This window comes from Phocoena phocoena, chromosome 3, assembly GCF_963924675.1.
Source record: "Phocoena phocoena chromosome 3, mPhoPho1.1, whole genome shotgun sequence".
Classification (NCBI taxonomy): domain Eukaryota; kingdom Metazoa; phylum Chordata; class Mammalia; order Artiodactyla; family Phocoenidae; genus Phocoena; species Phocoena phocoena.
The window spans coordinates 164,971,475-164,996,595 of record NC_089221.1 but is presented as its reverse complement, the minus strand read 5'-3'; the positions used below and the strand labels follow the sequence as shown (position 1 = coordinate 164,996,595).

Below are 25,121 nucleotides of genomic sequence, written 5' to 3'. Positions count from 1 at the left end.
CGCCCCCCACCCCCATTACTGCACAAGAACGGACGGAGATGCATGGATAGAGCAAATCCCAAAGGGCTTTTTAAAAACTGACAGCTCGGTGGGGGCAGAAGTCGGGGAGGGGGCTAGCAGCCCCCGGCCACAAAGTCGAAGTCCCGGAAGGCTGCCTGCTCTGTGGCCGTGAGGGGCCGAGCGTCGCGGGGTGGGCTCAGCGTGGGGACCTCCCCTGTGAATTCCTCGTCGAAGTTGCTGACATCAGTGCGGCCCGCCAGCGTGGGTACGAAAGGCGGCGGCAGGCGCCGGGCCAGCAGGGCATCCCAACCCAGTGTCTGCAGGGCAGAGAGGGGAGAGGTCAGCAGGGGAGGCTCAGAGCAGAGCGCAGGAAGGCTTTGCTCCTTGCACCCCGTCTGGCCTTGGATCTGTGGGGATCAACACAGGAAGTCACAAGATAGAGGGAGGGAAAGTGGCGGGCCTGGGGGCTCAGGAAGGATCACCGTATGAGTGGGGGGAGGGGCCTGGGCTCATACACAGGGCAGTGCTCCCCGCCCCCCGGCCCCAGGCCAGCCTGGAGTGGATGTGGGTGTAGGAGGGCCAGTGAGGGTAAGGGAGGGGGAAGGAAAGGCAGGCAGGTGACAAGGGGAGGCGACAGTGTTGGAGGTGAAGCCACTAGGTCTTGGGTTGGGGGGATGACTGGGTCCTGGGAGTGGGGGACCTCACCCTGAAGAAAGGCTGTTTTTTCACATCCTCTGCATCCCTCTCGCTGGATCCCAGCCTCCGCTCTGGATTCCTCCGCAGCAGCTGGGGGGAGGGAGTTCTGTGTCAGCGTTCCTCTTCCCAGTCTCAGAGCCATGCCCCTGGCCCACCCTAAGGTGCGGGGGGTCCTCACCCTGCGCATTATGCCGATGGCTTCAGCTGACAGGAAGCGGGGGTAGCGAACCTCATCGTTGACAATGCTGTCAAATACCTCCTCCTCGTCATCCCCTGGGAACGGGGACTGGGGACAGGAAGAGCCAGGGTGAATTAGGCCCCTCTGGCCACACCACACCCAGCTCCACCCTGGGCTCCCATTGCACTTCTACAAGGCTCACTTGGGAGGGTAAGTACCCCAATTTACAGATGCAGAAACTGAGGCTAGAGAGGCAAAGCCACCTGTCCTCAATCAGACAGCACACAGTGGAGGCCAATTCTGACCCCCCTCTCCCCCCACCGGGTATATACAGGTTACTGGGGACAGGCAGGGCGGAGTGGCCTGGGGCCTCACCTCACCGACCAGCATCTCATACAGCAGCACGCCCAGCCCCCACCAGTCCACCGCCCGAGTGTACGATGTGTCCGTCAGCACCTCAGGTGCCAGGAACTCCGGGGTCCCGCAGAAAGTGCTGGTCCGGTCCCCATAGCCCATCCCTGGGGGCAGCAGGGCCATGTGAGGTTATGGGGGAGGTCACAGCTCTAGCCCAGCCCAGCATGGGGTGGTCCAGACAGCCAGCCCCGTCCCAGGACCAGGGTAGGGGATAACCCAGGTAAGGCTGGGGACTCCACTCCCTCCCCTCTCTGTCTAAACCCCAGAGGCCAGTCCCTCAGATCCCAGTCCCCCGCCCCCGCTCATCACCCTCCTTGCAGAGGCCAAAGTCTGCAATCTTGACATAGCCCTCGGTGTCCAGGAGCAAATTGTCCAACTTCAGGTCCCTGTGGGGGAGGGGATGGGAGGATGTAAAGAGGGATGAGTGGGAATCTGGGTCCTGCCTGAAGCCTCAGGGTCCCCCAGTGGGCAGAGCATGCATGCACGGGCATATGCGTGCGCGCACACACAGACACACCTGTAGACAATCTTGTGTTCATGGAGAAACTGCAGCCCCAGCACCACACAGGCCGAATAAAAGCTGCAGAGAGAGGCCGGTGTGAGGGAGCTGGGCTTCTAGGAAAGGCAGAGGGTCACATAAGGCTCCCACATCCTCAAAAGCCCCCCATTACCCCATAACTCCAGGAGCTGGGGGCAGGCAGGGCCTGTGGGTGGAGGTGTGGGGTGGGGGACTAGGCTCACACGGCGCGGGGCTCCGAGAACACATCACTGTGGATGTGCAGCATCAGGTCCCCGCCGGCCGAGTACTCCATCACGAAGCACACGTGCTCTGGTGTCTGGAAACAGCCAAACAGGTTCACCAGAAAGGGGTGTCCCGCGCTGGTCACAGCCGCCAAGATCCGCTTCTCACACATCAGGCTGGGCAGGATGGGGGTGGGGCAGGGGTCAAAGACTACAGCAGCTCCCTACCACCAACTCGCCCACCCCCTAGAGTCCTCAATCATCAGATGTTTGTCAAGGGCCTTGCATGGCTGTGCACACTGGGGCAAGCTGCTTAATGCTTCTGAACATGCTAACCAGGCACCCAGAATCCATCCATTGTCCTAGTAACAGTCCTAGTAACTTCCCTTTGGGAAACCACCAGAGGGACTGTTATTTCCCTTTGGAGCACCCCATCTCCCTGGCCAGGAACTGGCCCACAAAAGGGCAAGCCAAGCCAATGGGGCTCAATCTCAGGATTTCTGCTGGAATTATTAAGGAGGAAGAGCTAAAGTTTACAGATGAGCCTTAAACTGCTAGGGTGGGGGGCATCTCTGTCCCTGTGAGGGGACTGCAAGCAAAGCCCACACAGACAAAAGCAGAAGTGAGAGATATCAACTGAGCACCTGTGTACAGCCATGCCTGAAGGTAGTCCACCCCTGGACTTTCCTGATGCAGAGCAATGAATTCCTGTATTTGCTTAAGCCTAAATTGGGTTCCTGGTTAATAAAAGGATGTCAAGAAGATTGGGGACAATCTCAGGTATCTACAGGGGGCAGGGCACTGTGCAGAATGCTCTAGAGTCATCCTCTCATTCATTCCACCCGGCAACCCTGCAAGAAAGGCATTATTACTCCCCTTTTCTAGAAGGGGAGCCTGAGGTTCAGAAGGGTGAAATGAACTCCCTAAGGTTTCTAAGCACATCTGTAGCAGAGGGAGGATCTGAACTCAGGGTCCTGACCCCAGTACAATGGCACCGTTAATAGCACAGGCTTCAGAACTCGAGTCCCTAAGTTCAAATCCCAGACCTGCTGCCTACTGCCTATGTGACCTTTGGGCAATTTGCTCAAACTCTCTGTGCCATCAGCAGAATGGGGACAATAACAGTCCTTACCTCTTAGAGCCGTTGTGAGGAATTCGTTACTAAATGTAAAGCACACGGTGGGTGCTTTCTAGGAGTCGTTATTATTGTAGGTATTGGGGTGGCCAAAAAGTTCGTTCGGGTTTTCCTGTAATACAGAAAACCCCGCACGAACTTTTTGGCCACCCCAATACTAGCTTAATAAGTCCAAGTGACTGTTACGAATCACTCTCACAGCAGCTCCAAGGAGGGGACTGCTCTGTCTCCCATTTCCCAGAAGACCAAAGTTCTCAGAGGGCCTGAGCAGGGTCCCCACCTCTCCACCTCGTCTCGGGCCACAATGTCCCCTTTCTTCAAAGCCTTGATGGCAAACAGCTCCCCGCTGGGCCGGAATTCGGAAAGCAGCACCTGGAACCACAGTGGGCAGGGGTGGCCTTAGTGGCCAGTCCAAGGACCTGGAGGTCTGGACCCCCCCAGACCCCCAACTCCTTGCCCCCCGCCTCACCTTCCCAAAGTGACCCCGGCCCAGCACCGCCAGGAACTGGAAATCCTCGAGGGTCAGGGGTGACTTCCTCAGAGGGCTGTGGAAAGAGGAGGCTGGTGGGGAAGGTACAGTGGGCAGGGGTGGTGGGTGGTGGCCAGGGGAGGGGTGTCACCTGCACAGGGTGGGGCCTGGGATCTCCTGGGTCTCTGAAGGCAGCTCAGGAGTGGTGGTAGTTTCCTGGATCAGAGAAGTCTGTGGCAGACAGAGGAGGTCAGAGTACAATAACCCATAACCACAATAGCCACCAAGGCTCTTGTCACCGATGTGACCTCACCTCTCCTCCCCCACCCCTCCTCACTCAATCCCCCTTCAGCCACACTGTTCCATTCGCTGTGCCCTGAACACACCAGGCATGTTTCCACCCCAGGACCTTTGCATGGGGCTGTTCTCTCCACCAGGAACTCTCTTTTCCCAGCACCTGCACTGTTCCTCCCTCACCTGCTTTAGGCCTTTATTCAAATGTCACCTTTGAAGGTGGCCAGCTGACCGCCATATTAAATAACTAACAGAAGCTCCAACACTCCCTGTCCCCTTTCTCTGCTTTATTTTTCTTCCCAGCACATTCTATGCTGTATTTTATCATTTATCTACTTATTCCCTTTACTGGTATTAGGGAATACCACGGAGTGACCTAATTCTTTACATCATAAGCATATATAACTTTGAGAAGAATCAAAATTAATAATTTAAGTGGGAAAAATTTACCTACTGGTCCATCATTCTCCACTATAGAGACAGTTCTAAAGATTCAATCAGCGCAAACAGGTATACAGTAGGAAACACAGTCCTCTCCTGCCCCAGCTGCCCTCCCCAGAGCCAGCTGCTGTTCATGATTTCGTGGGCACCTTTCTAGATGTATTTTATACCATTCAAGCATTTTGGTGGACGTGTGTGAATGTCCATCATAGATGTCCTGGGCTGGAACTTCTAGGTCAAGGTAATGCCCATCTTTTTAACTCAGCCAGCTGTGCCCTCCGAAGGAGATGCAGTGATTCACATGCTCTTCCTGCATCCTCCCCAGCGTTCAATGTTATTCAACTTCTGTATTTTTTTTTTTTTGACCAACTCATCTAATTTAATGAGGCATCTCGTTTTAATTTAATGCCATGAAGCATATATTATTGTTTCCATTTTTTTAGAAAATGAGGTATAAAATGCACTCGGTGAGGTGGGCAATGAAAAGAGCTCTCACATACGTATCTACCCAGATGCCCGTCGCCTAGACCAAGGGTTGGTAAACTCCATGCTTTGTACAGTCCGTAAACTAAGAATGATTTTTACGTTTCTAAAGGGTTGGGGGAAAAAAATCAAAAGAAGACTAATAGTTCATGATCCATGAAAGTGACAGACATTCAGTAAGGCTTCCTGACACACAGCAACACCCCTTCATGTCTGCCTGTATCAGGTGTGGCTGCTTTCTACGAGAGCAGCATTGACCAGTCATCACCGTGACCTTCTGGCCCACAAAGCTGAAAATACTGCCTATATGGCCCTTTCCAGAAAAAGTGTGCTGACCTCCGACCTAGATCAAGATGCAGAACATTTTTATCATCTTTGCCAGGCTCTCTTGTGTCCCCCCTCCTATCAATAAACCCCCGCCCAGAGAAAACCACTAACTGGACTTCTGTCATCGACATGAGTTGTAAATGTGATCATTTTACAGGGCAGTGTACTAAACACAGAGAGGTGACGCTGCTTGGCGTGAGTCACACAGCTAGGAGGCAGCAGAGCAGGGACGGGACCCAGGTGGCCTGGGTCCCAAGCTCATGTTTTTATCCGGGATAGAGGACAGGACCCCGGTTCTGGCAGAGGTGTGCTGTGTGTCCTGGGAAGTTCCTGGTGATCTCTGGGCCTTGAGTGGCAGTGGAGGTCCCCTAACACTGCCCAGGCCAAGGGGGAAGCTCACCAGACTTGATGGGCTGGAAGGAGGACCCAGAGGGCTCTTCTGGGGTGAGCTGTCCAAGTCAACCCCGAGGTTCAGCTTCTCCACAGATACGTCGCTGCAGCAAAGGGAAGAGGGTGCATCTAAGACCTAGCATTCCGGGAAGCAACCAGAGGCAGCCGGAACTCCGGGGCCCTCCCTCCTTACCCTGTGGACCGAGCCTCGGGTCCTGGAGAAGCCCCCGGGCTGAAAGTGCCTGTGGCAGTGGCATTGGGGATGAGCCTGCGAAGCAGCCGCACCCAGGTGGCCACGTCGATGTTCATCTGCCTAGCGCGCTGAAATGCCTTCCCTGGGGAGACGGGGGCAGGTGTCACCCTCTGTGACACTCCCGGGACCCCTGGTCTCTCCCCTGCCCCAGCCCATCCCCTCACCTTGCTGCTTGGAGAAGATCTTCTTCTGCCGTCGGAGCCGCGGTATCCTCTCAATGACAGGGTTGCGGAAGGTGACCTGAGGGAGGGGCTAGCGTGAGGACCCTCGCCCACCTCCGGGCAGCTTGGTGGGGAAGCCCTTAGGATCATAGGTTTGCACGCCCATATGTTTCGGGGGTTCTGATCGCTGTGGCATTGCGTCCAACCACAGAGTAGTACGCATCGTATTAAGGGGTCATAAAGCCAATCCATCCTTCGACAGGACCACCTCCTGAAGTGCCACCTTGAAAAGGCAAGAAGGAGGCAAGCAGGCCCTCCTCCAGGGGTGGGGAGTGGGTCTGATCCAACGAGATGTACATACAACTCCAGCAAACAGGTCCTACACTTCACCTAGTGTCCCGATCGCCCGAGTGTGGTCCCCGACCAGCAGCATCAGCATCACCTGGGAACCTGCTGGAAGCGCAGATTCTCAGCACCGCCACCCCAACCTGGACCCACCGAGTCAGAAACCCCGGCAGTGGAGCCCCGAAGTCTGTGTTTCAACAAGCCCCCCAGGTGATGCTGGCGCCCACCCACGTGGGGAAACCACTGGCCGAGTTGAATTCTCCCGACTCCAACGCATCTTCTAGAAGGTGCTGGAGTCACAGAGCTGTTGTGGCTTTATGGGTGTCCAATCTGGTCCCCTCTAGCCACATGTGGCTATTTCAATTAAGTAAAATGAAAACGTCAGTTCCCCCAGTCACACTAGCCACACTTCAACTGACTAGCAGCTACTGTATTGGATGACACAGATATAGAACATTCCTACCTACAACAGAACTCAACGATTGTAGGCTCACTGACAACAGAACTGCAGAAAGTCCTACAGGCTGGTGCTTTGGGGAGAACAAAATAGAATGTTATAAGTAAACCTTGAAGGCAAGAAGGACTGCCTCAGAACTTGTCCCCCGGGCCACCCACCTCTATCGTCCACTTGGGTTTTGGACAGTCTTCCTAATAGAAGAATAGTTTCGTGGCCCTACCATCTGAAGTCTGCCCTTCTCTGCTCCTTTCCTTCAGGAGTCCTCGATTATGAGATCACATAAGAATTTCCACCTGGACAGTAAAACAGCCCTTGAATATTTTAAGAATTTTTCTAGATACTTTTTCAAGAAAAAACTACGTGTTGGGAATTAGTGAAAATTTACTAATGTTTTTTTAATTTTGAAAGCACTTTTTAGTGAAAACTTAGAGTAATATATATTTGGTCTCTGGTAACCAAGGAAAAGCTTCTTTCAGGTTAATCTTGAAACTCACTTGAACCCAATGACTCACTTGATATTTATCCCACTCCCGAAAATAGGGTTCATTATACAGCTGTCTTTTATACTGTGCATTGTGAACTGTTTCTCTTTCACATTTCTGATCTCTTTCACATGTTCTGATCTTCTGGCAAAGAGAAGCGGTATTTAAAAATCTAAGCAAGTAGCAAAACAAACAAACAAATTTCCTCCTGGGTTTAAGGACATGGGGAGACACACACATACACACACACACACACGTCTACATATATACAAAAAAACAGGACACATGTATATGTTAGGGGCAAATTGAAAGAATTTTTGAGGATGATTCTGGTTAAATGAGGGAGCCAGTGACTTTCTTTCTCTGTGGCTCATTTCCTCCTCTATCAGATGTGACTAATGGTCCTGTTTGCACTGGGTGATTGTGAGGACTGACAAGTCAATGCCAGTACAGCACTTCGAACAGGGCCCAGCCATACTACAAGGGGTCAGCTAGGAATGTTATTTAGACTATGGGCTCTTAATCAGGGGACCCTGGCCATGTCTGGAGACATTTTTGGTTGTCACAACTTGGAGCGGGGGTGGGGTGGGGTGGGGGTGGGGGTCGCTACTGGCATCCTGTGGGTGGAGGCAGGGGGTGTTGCTCAGCACCCTGCAGTGCACAGGACGGCCCCTGCAACCAAGAATGATCCAGCCCAGATGTCCATAGTGCCAAGGGTGGGCTACCCTGATTTGGACCCTAACCCTGACATCACTGCGGAAGGAATCTCTCTGCTCAGCTGTGGCTCTGGTGGCAATCTCCGTAATATGTTGCTAGGTTTTGCTTTTCTTTTCTAGCTTGACAGAATTTTGTTGTTTTTTTTTTTTTCTTTTTTTAATATCTTGTTTCAGAACAAAACCAATCCCAGCTTAGGTCATGCACTGATGTGACATATAATTATATGTACTTTTCTATCGAGATTCAGAGACCAGTGGAAAACACATCTTCCCCTTCCAGAGCAGGAGATGCCAAAGCATTTTCTCAGGGTCGGGGTCAGGCTGTACCTCAGCCACCAGGCAGCCCTGAGGTTCCATGTCCAGCTGTACTTCATGCCTCTCATTGTCCAAGAAATCCTCCAACTTCAGGAATTTGAGGGCACATAGGCCCCGCTGGTCCCGCCAGAACACAGCCAACTCCAGCTCCCGTGCCTCGAGGGAGAGAAAGAGGGCCGTCATTTGGGGTGCCCGAGGCCTCAAACCCCTCCTCCTCCAAGCCCTGTCATCCCCTAACCGAACTCACCCTCTCCAGCTCCAGAGTGAAGCTCTGGTCCCAGGCGTGGGGACCACACGGCTTCCAGGACGTCTGCCCCACCACTGTGTTATCCAGCTTGAGCACAGTGCTCACCTCACCTGGAAGAGGGGTTGGGGGTAGGCGGTCAGGAGATTCTTGCTGGCCGAGGGTAATCTCTTGTATCTTATTAAAAGAAATCTTCTCCTCCCCCCCCCCACAATATTCTGCTGTGCTGTCTGACAAAGCTTTAGGGTTCTGCCTTTCACATTAAGGCCTTTAATCCATCTCCAGTTGATTTTTGCACGTGGCGTGAGGCGGGGATCCAAATTCACTTTTATGCTGTATGCAAGTTCCGGCAATATATTTCTAAGTATTTACCCTAGAAAAATGCAGGCAAGTGTACATCGGGAGATGCATAAATATAATGCTTATATAACAGCCCTAAATTAGAAACAGCTCACCGTCCAGGAATTAATATATAAATTGTAATATAGTCTTTTTAGCTAAACCATGAAATGGCTGATATTCAACTATTTTTTACCTAAAAAAAGACAGCAATTCGACACGCCTCATGACGTGGTAAAATGAATGAACTACAGTTTCATGCAACGATAGGGATGAGTCTCCCAAACAATGTTGACTAAAAGAAGCCATTACCATGAAATACATTCTGTATGATTCCACATATATGAAGTTCAAACATAGGCAAATTAAACTACGTTGTTCTGAGATGGTACGTGGGTGCTAAAACTACAAAGCAAAACAAGGAAACGATAACCGTGAGAGTCAGGAGAGTAGCTACCTCTAGGACAGAGGAAGGGGCTGGAATTGAGGATGGGGCATGAGGGGGCTCAGAGAATTCTACTGCTTGACCTGGGTGGTGGCAACACAGATGGTTACTCTATTGTTATTCTTCTTTTATTCATACTTTTAAACATGTACGTATTAGCTTTTTTCACATTGTGGTAAAATTCACATAACATACAATTTACCACCATAATCATTTTTAAGCGTACAGCTCAGTGGTATCAAGTACGTCCACACTGTTGTGTAACCATCACCACCATCCATCTCCAGAACTCTTTTCATCTTCCCAGACTGAAACTCTGTCTCCACTAAACAATAACTCTCCGTTCCCCCCTCACCCTCAACCATTATCTCTATGAATCTGACCACTCTGGATCATATAAGTGGAATCGTGTACTACTTGTCTTTTTATAACTGGCTTATTTCACTTAGCGTAATGTCCTCAAGTTCATCCATGTTGCAGTATGTTTCAGAATGTCCTTCCTTTTCAAGGCAGAGAAATATTCCATTGCATGGATGGACCACATTTTGTTTACCCATCCATCCGTCAACAGACACTGGGTTGCTTCTACCTTTGACCACTGTGAATAATGTTGCTATGAACATGGGTATACCAATATATCCTCGAGACCCTGCTTTCAACTCTTTTGTATATTTACTCAGAAGCGGGATTGCTGGGTCATATTGTAATTCCATGTTGAATCATCTGAGGACCTGCCATACTGTTTTCCTCAGTGGCTGCACCATTTTACATTTCCACCAACAGAGCAGAAGGGTTCCAGTTTCTCCACATCCTCCTTAACAGCTGTTGTTTGTTTTGTTTTGTTTTGCAGTATCCATCCTAACGGGTGTGATGTACTAACTTTTAAGAATGTTACAAATGTGGGAAATCCAGGACCCCCCACCCCATCTCATCCCTCCAGACCCTCAATGCCCACTCACTGGTGTTCTCGGATTCCGCTTTGAGACTGCTCCGGCCACTGAGGCTTCCACTTCGGCTGTAAAGGCCCCGGGCTGGGCGGCTCAGGAAGGGGGTGCGGCTCTCAGGGGTCCCAGGCACCCCCACTGAAGGTGAGGGGTTCCAAGGGATGGTCTCTGGAAGGTCTCTGCAGCCCACTACACGCACCTCCAGGGTCCCTGAGAGAGGGGCAGGCTCATGACGGGGGAGGGGGGGGTCACATCTGGGGCAGGACGAGGGGAAGGGCCTGCAGGTAAAGTGGGCATGTGCAGAAGTGGCCAACATGCAAGTGGGAGGTGGTGAGGGACTGTCAGGGTGAGGCAGGGGGTCTGATGCAGGGATGGCTGTGTCCGAAAGTGAGAAACATGGGACAAGGGGAGGGGTGGGTCAATCTGGGGAGGGGGTCTGGGTGCTGGGGTTTAGTGACAGAAGAGAGGTTCAGGGTGTAGGCTGAAGGTCCAGGCGGTGGTGAGCCAGGTAGGACTAGGAGTCCGGGCTTAGATTCGGCAGGCTGATCCGAGGTCTGACACTGGGGCTGGGGTCTATGGTAGGGCTAGTCTGGGGAGGTAGTGGCTGAGGGATCTAAGGAGGGAGGGGCTGGCTAGCCTGGGCGTTGGGGGACAGAGGTTCAGGGCTGAGGGTTCTGAGAGCAAGGGACTGTGAGACTGGGCTGGGGGACTCTGGCTGGAGAAAAAAGGCAGGGCCATTTGGGGAGGGGTGGCGAAAGTGAGGATGGGGATGGGGACAAGAGTCCCTCAGAGGGCAAGGCGGGGTGGGAAGTCCAGGTGCATACGGCTGTCTGGCATGGGCAATGGGGCCCAGGTCCAGAGGGCTGGGGTGAATGGAGAAGGGAGGGAACAGTGGGATGGGAGTCCAGGGTTGGGGAGAGTGGAGATCCCGGTTGGGGGTCTCGGGGCTGGGGGACTCAGAGGGGTCAGGAGTCCAGAGCTGCGGGAGGTAGGGTCCGGATTGGGTGGGGGACGTCGGGACCCACCTGTGAGCGGCGCGGGCTTGCACAGGGTGCTATAATGCATGGCGGGGAAGGGCCCGGCCAGGCGGGCACTGAAGGCTGAGGACGAGGCCGCAGCAAGCTCCTCGCGCAGCAGCCGCCCCTTCGGGTGGTCAGCGGGCAGCTCCCCGAGCCGCCGCTCCAGCGCCTCCCGAAGCAACCCCAGCTTCTGGTTGGACTCGGTCAGCTTCTCCTGCGCCTGCGGTGGGAGGAGCCTGGCCGGGCTGGGGGCGGGATCCAGCACGCCCCTCCCCAAGTGCAGACCCAGGCCCCGCCCCCAGGCTGGCTAAGTCCTACCTGGAGCTCCTCCCTGGAAGCCCAAGCCCTCAGCCATTTGGGTCCTACCCCTGGGCTCCCTGAAAATGAGGTCCCACCCATCGCTGAAGCCCCACCCCTCTGGGTCGACACCGCGTCCCTCACCTCGCTGACAGCCTTGCGGTCTGGGGCTTTGGCAGCGCTGAGCAGGCGCAGCACGTTCTTGGCGCCCTCCGCCACCGCGTGCTCGACTCGGAAGTGGTGCCGCAGCTCCTCGATGCGCAGCTCCATGGCCCCCAGGTCCGGACTCCCTGTGGGTGTAGGACACGAGGCAGTGAGGCTAGCCTGGGCCGCAGCCATCGGCAGGAAGAAGCACTGGCCACAGACGGCCATCAATACGCATCACTTTCTCCCAAGGTGAGGGGTCACGGTGACACACTCACACTGTCACCCACAGGCAGACGGCCACACTTCCACCCAGATGCTGTCCCTCTTTTATCCAGACGCTCTCACACCCACATGGACGGTCCCAGGGATGTAGTTAAGCTGTCACCCGGGGACAGTCATATATACAGGCACACCGTTAACAAAGTCTTAGGGACAGATACATTGTCAGGGTCCCACTCCGTCCCCAGGGGCTGTCGCAGGGATACCATGGCAACTGGATAGGATATAGTCACACAGACACAGGGACACTTAAAAAAAAAGAGTAACTTTCATTCATTGCTAATGGGAATACAAGTGGCTTTCCAATGGAGGCAGTTTGCCCATTTCTATCAGAATCACAAATGTATTTACCCTTTGATTCAGCAATCCCAGTTCAGGGACTTTATCCCATAAAAAACACCTCTGCAGGGACTTCCCTGGTGGCGCAGTGGTTGAGGGTCCGCCTGCCGATGCAGGGTACACGGGCTCGTGCCCCGGTCCGGGAAGATCCCACATGCCGGGGAGCGGCTGGGCCCGTGAGCCATGGCCGCTGAGTCTGCGCGTCCGGAGCCTGTGCTCCGCGACGGGAGAGGCCACAACAGTGAGAGGCCGGCGTACCACAAAAATAAATAAATAAATACATAAAAAAGAATCCGCCTGCCGATGCAGGAGACACGGGTTTGAGCCCTGGTCCAGGAAGATCCCACATGCCGCGGAGCAACTAAAGCAACTAAGTCCGTGCGCCACAACTACTAAGCCTGCACTCTAGAGCTCACGAGCCACAACTACTGAGCCCATGTGCCACAACTACTAAAGCCCGCGCGCCTAGGTGCTCCGCAAAAAGAGGAGCCACCGCAATGAGAAGCCCGCGCACCCCAATGGAGAGTAGCCCCCGCTCACTGCAACTAGAGAAAGCCCGTGCGCAGCAACGAAGACCCAATGCAGCCAAAAATAAATAATTTTTTTTTAAAAAAAACACCTCTACACGGTTATTCACAGCCTTCCTTCTAAGAGCAAAAGATTGGAAACAACCTCATTTCCTCCAGCAGGGGTCTGGATAAATGCATAGTGACCACCCACCCCATGAAATACAATGTAGTTGGGAGAACAGGCACAGTGTCACACAGACATCGTCACACTGTCACTCACAGGGTGACAGTGGCATTATCACTTTGTCACCAGTGTAGGCACTGGAACACACACACACACACACACACTGAGGAACACACACTCTCACAAAGATGCCATCCCACTGCCACATAGGGACATTGTCACAGTGGTGAGGCTATTACATAGATATATGCCTTGTCAACCCCCAGCAAAGGGACACAGTCACAGGGGTGGAGGGAAATGGTCACAAAACATAAATACCCTTATAGGACACAGTCACAGAGTGGCAAAACTCCCAGGGCTCTATCTCCAGCCCAGGGAGAATCAGAGGAACACAATCACGCTGCCACATGGATAAGGCATAGGGACAGGTAAAGAAATGCCATCATACTCTCACATAGGCAGGGCAGCATCACTGATACCCATAGACACAGAGACCCAATGGCACAGGGACAGGCACAAGGATACGCTGTCACCCAGGTGCGGGAAACTGGTCACTCAGAGAAACAAGGCCACGGTCACCCTCATCCAAGGCTGGAGATTCCAAGGACGGTCTCGCTGTCCTGCACAACGACCTGCACTCAGACTTGGGCACTCAGACAGTCACAGTCACCCACAGCTGTGTGGCACCCACCGGGACTGCTGTCACGTGTGCCCAGTCATCAAGGCTTTTACACTTATGGGGACAAAATCAGGCTGTCACCAAAAGTTACAACGTCACGCAAAAGCACAGGGACGTGATCATACCATCACACATTGTCACTGAGAAGCCCACGTAGGCATTCAGAGTACAGACGAACAGCCACACCGTCACGCCGACACCTCCCCGCTACAAAGACGCACACGTTGTCATCCGAGTTCCAAGCCCTATTGCTATGGACTGCACGTTTGTGTCCCTGCAAAATTCGTACGTTGAAACCCAACCGCCAATATGATGGTATTAGTTGGTGGGGCCGCTGGGAGGTGATTAGGTCATAAGGGCGGAGCCCTCATGCATGGGATCACTGTCCTTATAAAAGGGACCCCAGAGAGCTCCCTTGCCCCTTCTACCAGTGAGGATGCAGTAAGAAAGCAGCTGTCTATGAATCTGGAAGAGGGCTCTCACCAGACGCTGGATCTGCTGGCGCCTTGATCTTGGACTTCCCAGCCCCCAGAACAGTGAGAAATAAATGTCTGTCGTTTACATGCCCCCACCCCGAGTCTGTGGTATTGTGTGGTACAGCAGCCCAAATGCACTAACACCCACCAAGAGCTGACACTTACCTCTCATGGTGACACAGAAACTACCACAGTTACAGGGCAGGATATTATTACGGAGGAGCTGCGGCTCCATAATATTATTATGTATCGTGTGCATACAACCTCTGGTCCCCCTGGTCAGCATCACTGACACACATCAGTAGCACAGATAATCTTCTCTGCACACACTACATCAAGACGCTGTGACAAATTCAGGCTAACAATGGGGTTGAGACACCCCCAGGCATTCATACAGAGACACACAAAGGAACACACACACACCGTGGACACCCACAGTTCTACACCACAGGGGCCAACGTGACAAGGCAACCACCTAGTCCAGGGGTCCGCACATTATTTCCGTAAAGAGCCAAAGGGTAAATATTTTTGGCTTTGTAGACCACACAGGCTCTGTTGCCACTACTTGGCCCTGCTGTTGCAGTGCAAAAGCAGCCTTAAGTGATAGTAAATGAATGGGCATGGCTGGGTGCCAATAAAATTTTATTTGAAAAAAAAAAAAAAAAAAAAAGGCGGCAGTAGCAGATTTGGTCCAAGAACCGTAGTTTGCCAATACATGATCACGTGCAAATCTGAAATAGGACAAAATGGGAAACTGAGGCCTGCCAAGGGTCAGGAATGGGCTCCAGTCATGTGGTGAGTCACAGCACCCACCTCCCTGCCTCAGAAAGGGACCCCTTGTGGGGCTGGGAGCTGAACTCTCCAAGGTGGAATGCAGGTGAGGCTTTTTCAGGGCAAGGGACTCACCTTGGGCCTCGTCTGCGGCCGCCTGGCTCTCTAGCTGGCAGGCCTGCAGCGCCCGGCGGAGCTGCATGCGGATGATGTCAATCTTGGTCTTACTGTCCTGCAGCATCTGCTGGGCCGTCAGCAGCAGCTTCCGGTCCTGGAGGCAGAGATGGGCCATGAGGGAAAGGCTGGGCAGATGAGGGTCTGACCACCAGTCCTGCTGCCCACATCGTGCAGGCCCTGGGTGACCCTGTGACAGAGCATTCACGTGTGGGTGTGATAACATGTGCCTCCGTGTGTTCCTGGGTGCTGATGGGAGATGTCGCCCATGGCATTTGAATCCTGGCTCCGCCGCCTAACAGCTGTGTGACTTTGGGCAAGCCGCTCAACTACTCTGGGCCTGTTTGCTCATCTGCAGGAAGGGGAGTACTAATAGCGCCAACCAACACTGGGCTGAGGATTAAAGGAGCTAACCTGTGTGTAGGGCTCAGAGCCGTGCCTTGCACCAGCAGGCACCGTGTTTGTGTCAGCTGTCAGAATGGCGTACGTGTGTAAGTGTTCCCCGTGGTGGGTGTAGCCTTGACTGTAGCCACGTGGGTGAGTCCAAGGGTGACTGGATGTGAGACAGTCGCAGTAAGTGGAGTCCCGATGTTTGTGTGTGCAGATCAAGGCACAGCGATGACTGGGCATAGCCAAGGACCCCGTGTTGTGTACAAGCACCGGACACTGGTTGTGGATTTTTCCATCTACATGGTGCTGTGTTTCAAAACCAGGCACTGCCGACCTGTGGTCAAAGAAGTCTGTGTACTGACTGAAGGGGGCAGGAGGGAACCCTTTCTGGGTGACAGGAAGTGTTCTGTATTTCGATGTGGGTGATGTGTACCCAGATAAAAATTCACTGGTCTGTACACTTAAGTTTTCTGCACTTTACGTCCATTTGTTACACATCAATAAAAGGTGTAAAAAAAAAAAAAAAAAAATTCTGCATGGCTTGTGCCCTCCCACATAATATTCGCATTTGTGTGTGCACACAGGCATGGGTGCTCTCTGGGTCTCTAGCTGTAGGTCTGACTGTGCTGTGGGTGTATCTCTGGGTGTTGGTGCAAACCTGTGAGTGTGCACTCAGTGTTGGTACAACTGGGGGAGCACCTGTGTGACAATTCTGGTCTCTGAGTGTGAATTTAATAATGTGTGTGTCTAGGCGGTCCGTTGGCCTGTGCTGTGTGTCCGGGCGTTATACGATGGTGTGTGTCTCCCTGTATCTAGAGGTCGCTCTGGCAGCCATCCTCCCCGTGTTTATGAGCGTTGTTTCTGATGTGACTCTAGATCTTATGGCGGTGCATGCGTGTCTGTGAGTCTCTAGGTGTTGTCGTGGCCATGGCTGTGTCTCTAGATGTTAGGGTGATGATATGTGTGCACCTACGTGTTGATCTGCGTGTACAAGTGTCAGAGGGAGACCACCAGCAGTGAGAGGCGGCGTGTTGCCCTGACCATCCCTGGGGGTAACTGAGTTTGGAGGGGACAGTCTCTGCCATGTGTCTGTCTGACATCACCCACAGTTACCCTGTTTCCCATATGCCCCCATGAGCTGACCGCACCCCAGTCCTGCTGCAAAGCCACCCATCAGCCCCTCTGTCCCCAACCCAGAGGACCCCAGACTCCCAAGGGAGCAGATGTAGGTGCCACCCTGCCCTCCCCAGACTGTATGCGCTTGCGGGTGTACATGCACACGGGGCGGCGTGCACTCGCGCTGCCCCCACCTTAGTGCTGCCGTTGCTGTACGTCTGGATCATGTTTTCCGCCCCCTGCTTCACCTTCAGCTCGATGGCCAGCTGCTTCTCCAGGCCGGCCACGCGACTCAGGTTGGTGGCTGAGCAGGCTGGGCCGCCTGCACAGGGGGACTGGGGGGCATCTGGAGGGGGTAGATGGGGCAGAGTCACCACGGCCCTCACCTCCATCTGCCCAGGTGGTTCTGCCCCGGCTGAGAGGATCCACCCCCGGGGCCAGGGAGAGGAAGAGCTGGGGACCAGGGTCCAGAGGGCCCAACCACCCCAGCCCTCGTAGGGAAACCCCTGCAGGATTGGGGCAGGACCAGCATGAATGAGCACAGGCAAGTGTCCAGGTGTGCGCTGGGTCCTTGGTGCTGGTGTGACTGTATCTACCTTCGTACGGAAGTCCCCAACTACTTACACAGCTGTGTGGGCATCCGTGGGTGTGGCGGTGGTTAGGTCTGTGACCCGCAGGGTGTTGGCATAACTGAGCAAGTGTGTGTCTCCCCAGCTGCTAGTGTAACTGTGAGATTCGAGGTGTTAGAATGACTGTGTGAGATTCTGGGTGCTGGGGGTGACTCTAGGCATATGCTTCCGACTATTGGCACAACTGTGCTTTCTGATCTCCTGGCACTGGTACAACTGTGTCCACGTGTCTGGGTGCTGGTACAGCCGGACATGCATGTCTCTGGATGCTGGCATGGCTCTGTGAGTCTCTAGCGAGTGGTGTGACTGTCCAGGTCACTCTGGGTGCAGCTGTGACCGGATGAGGTTTTGGGGGTCGGCTGAACTGTATCTCTGAGTGTTGACACGACAATGTTGGTCTCTAGCTGTTGACACACCTAAGTGGTATATGGGTGTTGGGCTAAGTGGTGTTGAGTCTTCAGGCCTTGTCCGATTGTGTGCGTAAGTCTCGGGCTGTTGACAGGTCGGTGGACGTCTGTAGGGGTTGGGCAGCTCTGTGTGTGCGTGAATCTCTGGGGGTTGGCGTGAGCATGTGCGAGTCTCTGGGTATTGTCTGTGTGTCGGTGTGACTGTGCGTGCATTTCTCCGGGTGCTGGGTGCCAGTATGCAAGTCTCTGGGTATTCGTATGATAGCGTGTATGCCCTTAGGAGTTGTCTGGGTGCTGGTGTGACCGTGTGTGAATGCCTCTGGCTACTGATGTGATGTGTGTTACACCTTTGTCTTTGGTTGCAAGGTGAAAAAGTTCTGCAGTTCCCGTGCACGATAATGTGAATCTACTCAACACCACTGAACTGTACACTTAAAAATGACGAATTTTGTTATGTGTTTTTTGATCACAATTGAAAATTTTTTTAATCAATAAAAATTAAAGATATTTTAGAAAGAGTCTTGGGGGTTGTCCGGGTGCTGGTATGACTCTGTGAGCCTGGATATTCGTGTGACCCCGTGTAAGCCCTTTGGTGTTGTCCAGGTGTGGGTGTGACTGTGTGTACCTTTCTCTGGGTGTTGCTTTTGGCCTTTGGTCTGCCTGTATTTTGAGGTTCGGCGCTGTTGTGACCGAGTGTGTCTCCCTGGAGGTCAGAGGCTGGCCTCGCTCTAGGACACAGCGGGTGAGCCCTGGGCAGTGGAAGCCCCTGCTGTCCTGCATCCCCGGGGAAGCCTGGCTTACCGTGCACGCCAGCCGCGGGGTCGGGCAGCACCACATGGGCGTGCAGCTCCTGCAGCTGCTGGTGCAGCAGGTCGAGTCTGCGCGAGGAGCCGCGCAGCACCAGCTCCACGGGGCCGAGGTTGCGGCCCAGGTCGGTGGTGGCCCGCCGCAGGTTCTCGGCGCCCTCCTTCAGCTTCAGCTCCTTGCGGATCTCCCGCCGCAGCCGCTCCCGTTCCAGCTCCAGCTGCTGCTGCACCCCGGGGGCTGCCAGGTCGGCACCCGCCAGGCCCAGCTGCTCCAGCAGGGACCAGCTGCGTGGCTCGCTCTGCGGAGGACGGAGCAGGGTTAGTGGGGCCAGGAGGACTCTGGGGTGCAGACCGTGCTCAGCCGACCTGGCCTGGTCCTCTCCCAAACTGTAACTCCTGACACAGGGCCTGCTCTGTGTCCTCTGATCGGCACCCCCCCGCCCCGCCACCAAAAGTGGGAGGTGAGGCAAGGCCCTGTCCCTGCTTTCAGACATCCCCAAACCGCAAAGTCCCGAGGGCAGGGGCTTCTTCCTTCCCTGTCCCCTCAGACTAGGGGACCACAAATACAGTTCAATCTCCCTTCATCTGTCCTTATGCAGTGGGATTCTTCAGGTCAGATCCCATCACCCCACCACTGTGCCCCCCAAGCTAGGGGGTCCCCAAGGACGGGCCCTATCTCCCTTCCATTGTCCTCCCAAATTAGGGGGTCCCAAGAACAGGCCTTGTCTCCCTTCTGTTGCCCCCCAAATGACAAGATCCTGAGGGCAGACCCCTTTCTCTCCTCTGCTGCCCCCCTAAACTAGGAGGTCCCAAGGGTAGGCCCCATCTCCACTCCCCTATCCCCCAAATTATGAGGTCCTGAGGGCGGGTTTCATCTTCCCTCTGCTGCTCCCCAAACAAGGAAGTATCAAGGGCAGGCCTCTGATGCCCCACCAAACCATAAGGTTGGGGTCCCAGGCCCCTTCTCCTCACTGCTGTGCCCTCAAACTAGGATAGGAGGTACTGAGGGCAGGCCTCACCTTCCCTCTGCTATAATCCCAAACGAGGAGGACACGGGGCGAGGCCTCATCCATCCCCTGCTGTACCCCCAAACTAGATCCCGGGGACAGGCCCCATCTCCCCTCCTTTCATCCTCTACAACCGGCACCCTAAAGAGCAGAGGCCTCTCCCTTTCCTCCTCTATCTCCCCAGCCTGGAAGCCCAAAGGGCCCCAAACAGTTTCATCTCTCAAACAGAAAACTCCAAGTCTAACACCTCATCTCCTTTCAGTCCAAAACCGAGAGGTACAGAGGGCAGAGCCTCTGGCCTGTGCCACTTGGGGTCCCCTTCTGCTGGCCCCCCACAAGGACCCCAGCCCGCACCTCCAGCTCCCGGTCCAAAGGGGGATTGGCCTCCGCCATCCTGGGTCCCGGCTGAGGGCCCCGCCCTCTTCCTGAACCTCAGCCTTGCCAGGGCCTCTCGCCTGCTACTTCCTCTTTCCTGCTAGCTCCCAGCAACCCCTGCAAAAGGCCAGCTCTGGGCCTCTGGGGCATCTAGAGGGCCTTCCTCTCAGGCCCCACTCCAGGCCTGAGCCGGCTTCTCTGGAGGCACCCCAGGGATGACCCCTGCTCCCTGTCCCAAGAGGATGCCCAAGGCGTACACAGCGTGCACACATTCACAGGCCCACTAGCGTGGACGTGAAGAGCAGCCTCCCCCATGTATACAGGCTCCAGGGGCTGCTTGGGTGTGCACACACTCTCGTACACCTATAGGCGTGTGCACGCATCGCAGGCTAGCAAGTGTGTGCACACCCCCTGCGTCTACCCCGTGCACACTTATATGCAAACACCCATGAGTGCTTATGTGGGCGGCCCAGCCCCCTTCCTGCAGATGCAGCCTGTCCCAGCTTCCGGATTCTTCTCAGCTCGGTCTCTCGCTGCTGCTGACCACAGCTTGGAGGCCTAAGGGGCCTGGCCAGCCCAGTGGCACCTCCTTGAGGCCCACATTGTGAGGAGGCAGCGCTGGAGGGTTGGGGTGAGAGTGTCTCTATTAAAGCTCAAGTATGGTAGCAGTTACTACAAGCTGCACCCAGTTCAACTAATGCAACCCCAGGAGGTGCTATCATCACCCCATCTTCTTTCTTTTTTTTTTTTGGCCATGCCGCATGGCATGCCGGATCTTAATTCCCTGACTAGGGATCAAACCCATGCCCCCTGCAGTGGAAGCACAGAGTCTTAACCACTGGACTGCCAGGGAAGTCCCTACTATCACCCTATTTTCAAGATGAGGAAACTGAGGCCTGGAGCGGTGATGTAACTTGCCCAAAGTCCTACAGCCAGCAGAAGGCAGAACTAGGATTTCAAACGGGAATGCCCAGAATCTGAGCTAGGTGTCAGCGTGGCATGAAGAGCCCCACATACGTTATCTGCCACCGCCATGAGAACCCACTTCAGAGATGAAGAAAGTCATGGTTGGCTCCCGACCAACCTCAAGGGCAGCTGCCCCCAGGGAGGATTTACTTCAGGCCAAAAGCGTCACTCCCATGATCCTACTGACCCCTCACATTTATCCTGAGCAACTGCCATAATTCTCCCCCACTTTACAGGTGAGGAAACCGAGGCTCAGAGAGGTGGCAGCAGCAGTTCTCCATGGGGGAGGGGACCGCCTCCACTACCACCCCACTTCTGGGGGGCATTTGGCAATATCCAGAGACATTTTTGGTTGGTTGTCACAACTGGGGGTGCTACCGGCATCTACTGGCTTGAGTCCATGGATGCTGCTCAACATTCTACAGTACACAGGACAGCCTCCATCTCAAAGAATGATCCAGCCCCAAATGTCAACAGGGCTGAGGCTTAGAAACCCTGGATTAAAGGACACAGATGCACACGCTGAGCTGTTGACCATGACCCAGGAAGGATTTCACAGCAGCCCCACCTGCAAGGTGCCGGCCTGGTCTACGTCTTTCCCCACCAGGAAAACCCTCCAGCTACATTTTTTTGACGGCAGAACCAAGGCTCAGAGAGGGAAAGGCATGGGGCCTAGGACACACTGTTAGGAAGTGGCAGCTCTGCAATTTAAACCCAGGCTCACCTAATACCACCTGCTACCAACCAGGCCCCACCTGCCACCCAGCCCCACCCTATCCCCAGCAGGCAGAGCAGGGGTACAGCCAGGAGCAGGGCCAGGTCAAATGAGGGAAGTCCAGGCAGGCTCCCTCAGCCCCACCTCCTCCAGCAGCTGAGGCCTGAGAATATGCAGAGCAGGGAGGGAGGGAGGGAGGGAGGAAGGCCCGCCCTCCTGGGTTCTCCTCTCTCCGGTGACTCACTCCTACCTAGGGCAGGGGTCACCTGAGGGCCAGCATGATGAACCCATGAATCAGGAAGCCTGGCCTGGCCCTGGAGAATCCCTGCTCCCCCAACTCCCACCATGAAGCAGGAGACCCCAGGTCCAGAGGGTCCATCTTCCAGAATTCCCCTCTTCCCAGAGTGGCCAGGGACCTAGACCCCATGTCCGGAGATTTCAATGCTTTGGGCGTTTCCGGAATCTGGACAGGACATCCGTTTGCTGGACACAGAACGGACAGGCACACACTGGGACAGACAGAGGGACAGTTTAGCAGACCCAAGCAGCCACGAGAAAGGAATGACCAGGACAGGGGAAGAGAGCAGGAAGGAGATGGGAAAGGGGACCAGGTCACAGGTCCAGCCTCGTTCCAGGAATCACAGCCTCCGTCCAGGTCATGTTTGCTACACGCCAAGTGCATGCATGCGCCAGGGGATTCCTACACAGCCCTTCCAGGGCTGAGGTGTAGAGGCAGAGACCCCAGCCCTCCCCAGCCCCCAAGGTCTGACCTTGTGTGATCGGCAACACCAGATACGCCCAGCTCCTCGGCAAGGCTGGCAGGCCATCAGCAGGACTGGGATGGGGGATGGGGGTCATGGGACAGACACAAAGGGGATGTGGGGGCAGGTGCAGAAGGAGACGAGAACCCAGTTACACAGCAACCACAGGACGACGGAGGGATGATGAGGCGCTAATGGGGGCACCAGAGGTACAGGACATGTCTCAGATTTGGGTCACTGAACGAAAGAAGTTTCAGAAGTCACCCTGGCCCTGCTAGCCACAAATAGGGAAGGTGAGTCCAGGGCTGTGATGTCCACAAGGCGGCACAGGAAGAACCTGGCTGGGCGGCAGGTTGGTGTCAGTCAGCTGTGCCTCTGCGTGTGTGTGTGTGTGTGTGTGTGTGTGTGTGTGTGTGTGTGTGTATGTTGTGGGGTGACCCAGCCCATGCCCAGGTGGGATTCCAGGTATAAGAGAATCCCCAGTCTGTTGACATGGACACTCCCCACCTGGGATAAGGTTCCACCTGGCAGCCGGGTGGCCGTGTGGGTCCCCCGTCCCCCGACCTAATGAGGTGACTCTGGCACTTCCGGCAACAGGTGACAATCTGGGTGGCGTCGGGACCATCGTAAAGCTCAGTCTGGAGGTGGGGGCGGCTGGAGCTTTGTTGTGCGGGGGAGAGGAACGGGCCGGGCGGCCTCCTCCCTTCCCTGGGCACCGCGCCAGGCACCTGCTCAGGTGGAGCTGCACCTGCCCGGAACCGAACGCTGGGAGGGAGAACGAGTGGCAGGGTCGACAGGCACCGGGATGCACAGCCAGCCACAGACACCTGAATTCTAGCCTCCGCCGCGCCCCCTCTAATTCTCGGGGAAGGGCGGAGCTTGGGGGTGCTTCAGGACCTCCCCGCTCCCCCCTTGTGCGTACCTCCACCAGCCGAGAAGGGGACTGTGCTGGCTCCACGGTGCCGGCCCAGGGAGGGAGCGCCCAGTGCTCGGGGGAGGGGGGGACCCGCCCTGGCCGCCCCGATCCCGGGGGCTCCGGCAGCGCGCGGGCGGGGGTCCCCGGCGCCGGCTGGCCGCCAGGGGGCTGAGGACGCAGGTGCGCCTACCTGCAAAGCATCGCTGGCCATGTCCACGCGCCGTCCGCCAGGGGTCCCCGCGCGGAGAGAGGGGCGGTGAGAGGAGCGTGCGTACGCCCCACGCGGGGCGGGGAGGGGGCGGGCGCGGCGCGACCCCCCCGCCCCGGGCGCACGGCCCTCTCCGGCCTGCTCGGCTCTAGCCCCGCCTGGCCTGGCCGCCGTGTCCGCGCGCCTCGCCCTCCGGCCCCAGCTGCCGCCTGGCTCGGTCACGTGACCGCCTAGGTCGGCGCCCGAGGAGGGGGCGGGGCCGAGGGGGTGCGGCTCCCGGCGGCCCCCGGGGCTGCGGGGTCCTGCCTGCCGGACGCCCCCCTCCCCGGCCGAGAGCGCGTCGTCGTCTTCCCCAGCCTTTTCCTCTTTCTGAATCCTCCCTCTGCCCACGGGTGCTCCATTTGAGCGCGCAGGAACCCGAAGAAAAGAGTGAGCCACGTTAAAGCGGGGAGCTGTGGAGGCCTTTGGGCCTCCCGGGATCTCTCAAAAAACAAAACCAATTCATCCCCGCCTGTGTTTGCAATTTTAGGCCTCTTGGAACGGTCCGTCATTCTAAGGCACCGGAGCTTCCCCATAGGCTGGAGACAAGCTCTGAGCAGACTTGTGTTCAAATCCCCGCCTGCCTTGGGGGAGTCCCCAAGCCCTAAAAGCCCCTCATCTGTAAAACGGGAAGGATTTACCTACCCACCCCTTAGGTGTTGGCAAAATTAAATGAGACAACACATGCCAAGTGCTGTGAACACACAGCTCAGTAAAGTTTAGCTGCTGTGATTTTTAGTGTTTTTGCCGTTGTTATGAAAAGGGATTTGAACCCTAACTCCGTCACGGACTCGCTGCGGGCCCTGTGGCCGCTGAGTCCTCAGTTTTCCCTGCTGTAAAATGGGGGCCCGCCTCTTCTTCGGGGCTGCTGCATGCAGGTGGCGCTCCACAATGCAGACTCCTGCCCTATCGGAGGCAGAAGGTGGAGACCTTTGAGGAGCTTCTCAGGGTCTCCGGAGTCTCTGTAGCATGCAGGCGGGCTCGTGGCCGACCCCGCACTCCCTTTCAAATCCGGTGACTGGGCCAAGCCGCGGTCCCTGGGGGGCGGGGCGGGGAGCGTTCCCTGGCAGCGCCGCCTCATTGGCGCCCTCCTGGGACCCGCCAGAGCGTGGAGGGCTGCGGGTACCTTGGTTACCCGCAGCTGTGAGTGGTTTGCACCGTCCCAGAGGCCGGGGCGGGATGTTTTCTTTCTCCCTTTTTCCTTTGGGCGACTCTTTGGGGCTGGTTGGTGGTGGTGGTGGTTAACAGAGAACGAGAAGGAGGAGGAGGAGAAATTATACCAATCCCGAATCCACCCACTTCTCACCCTTCCACTATCTCCACCGGGTCCAGTCTTCATCATCGTTCGCCTGGACCAGTGCAGTCACCTCCTCCCAGGTCTTTCAGCTCTTCCCTCGACCTCGTAGTCTCTTTCCCCCACAACACCCCAAGGACTCCTAGGAACACCTGAGTCAGGTCATGTCCCTCCTCTGCCTAGATCCCTCTTTGGCTCCCACTTTCCTCAGAGTAAAAGCCAAAGTCTTACCCGCAGCCCACAAGGCCCTGCACGATCTGCCCCCTTCACCTTCCCTCTCTCCTCTTCTCCCACCTCTTTCCCTTGCTCCCTCCCTCCAGGTACACCTGCTTCCTGGCAGTTCCTCAGA

The 25,121-nt window shown here is 55.4% G+C and overlaps 1 protein-coding gene across 2 annotated transcripts; it reads right to left on the bottom strand.

The window, feature by feature from the left end:
• Positions 1 to 51: 51 nt before the first annotated feature.
• PKN1 (protein kinase N1) lies at positions 52 to 23,468 on the bottom strand. Of its 2 annotated transcripts, none has more exons than XM_065875360.1 (22): positions 23,422 to 23,468; positions 18,487 to 18,790; positions 16,844 to 16,995; positions 15,105 to 15,240; positions 11,730 to 11,875; positions 11,295 to 11,508; positions 10,285 to 10,479; positions 8,545 to 8,654; positions 8,310 to 8,453; positions 5,986 to 6,061; positions 5,762 to 5,903; positions 5,579 to 5,672; positions 3,785 to 3,864; positions 3,634 to 3,709; positions 3,445 to 3,536; positions 2,030 to 2,206; positions 1,806 to 1,868; positions 1,598 to 1,674; positions 1,250 to 1,392; positions 875 to 982; positions 706 to 786; positions 52 to 317 (listed from the first exon to the last, which is right to left on the bottom strand). In XM_065875360.1, exons 1-22 carry the CDS (start codon positions 23,440 to 23,442, stop codon positions 114 to 116), a joined length of 2,835 nt encoding a protein of 944 aa, XP_065731432.1. In that variant the 5' UTR covers positions 23,443 to 23,468; the 3' UTR covers positions 52 to 113. The 2 variants fall into 2 exon arrangements, with proteins under 2 accessions (XP_065731432.1, XP_065731431.1); XM_065875359.1 differs by lacking the exon at positions 23,422 to 23,468 and adding an exon at positions 19,853 to 19,891.
• Positions 23,469 to 25,121: the final 1,653 nt, after the last annotated feature.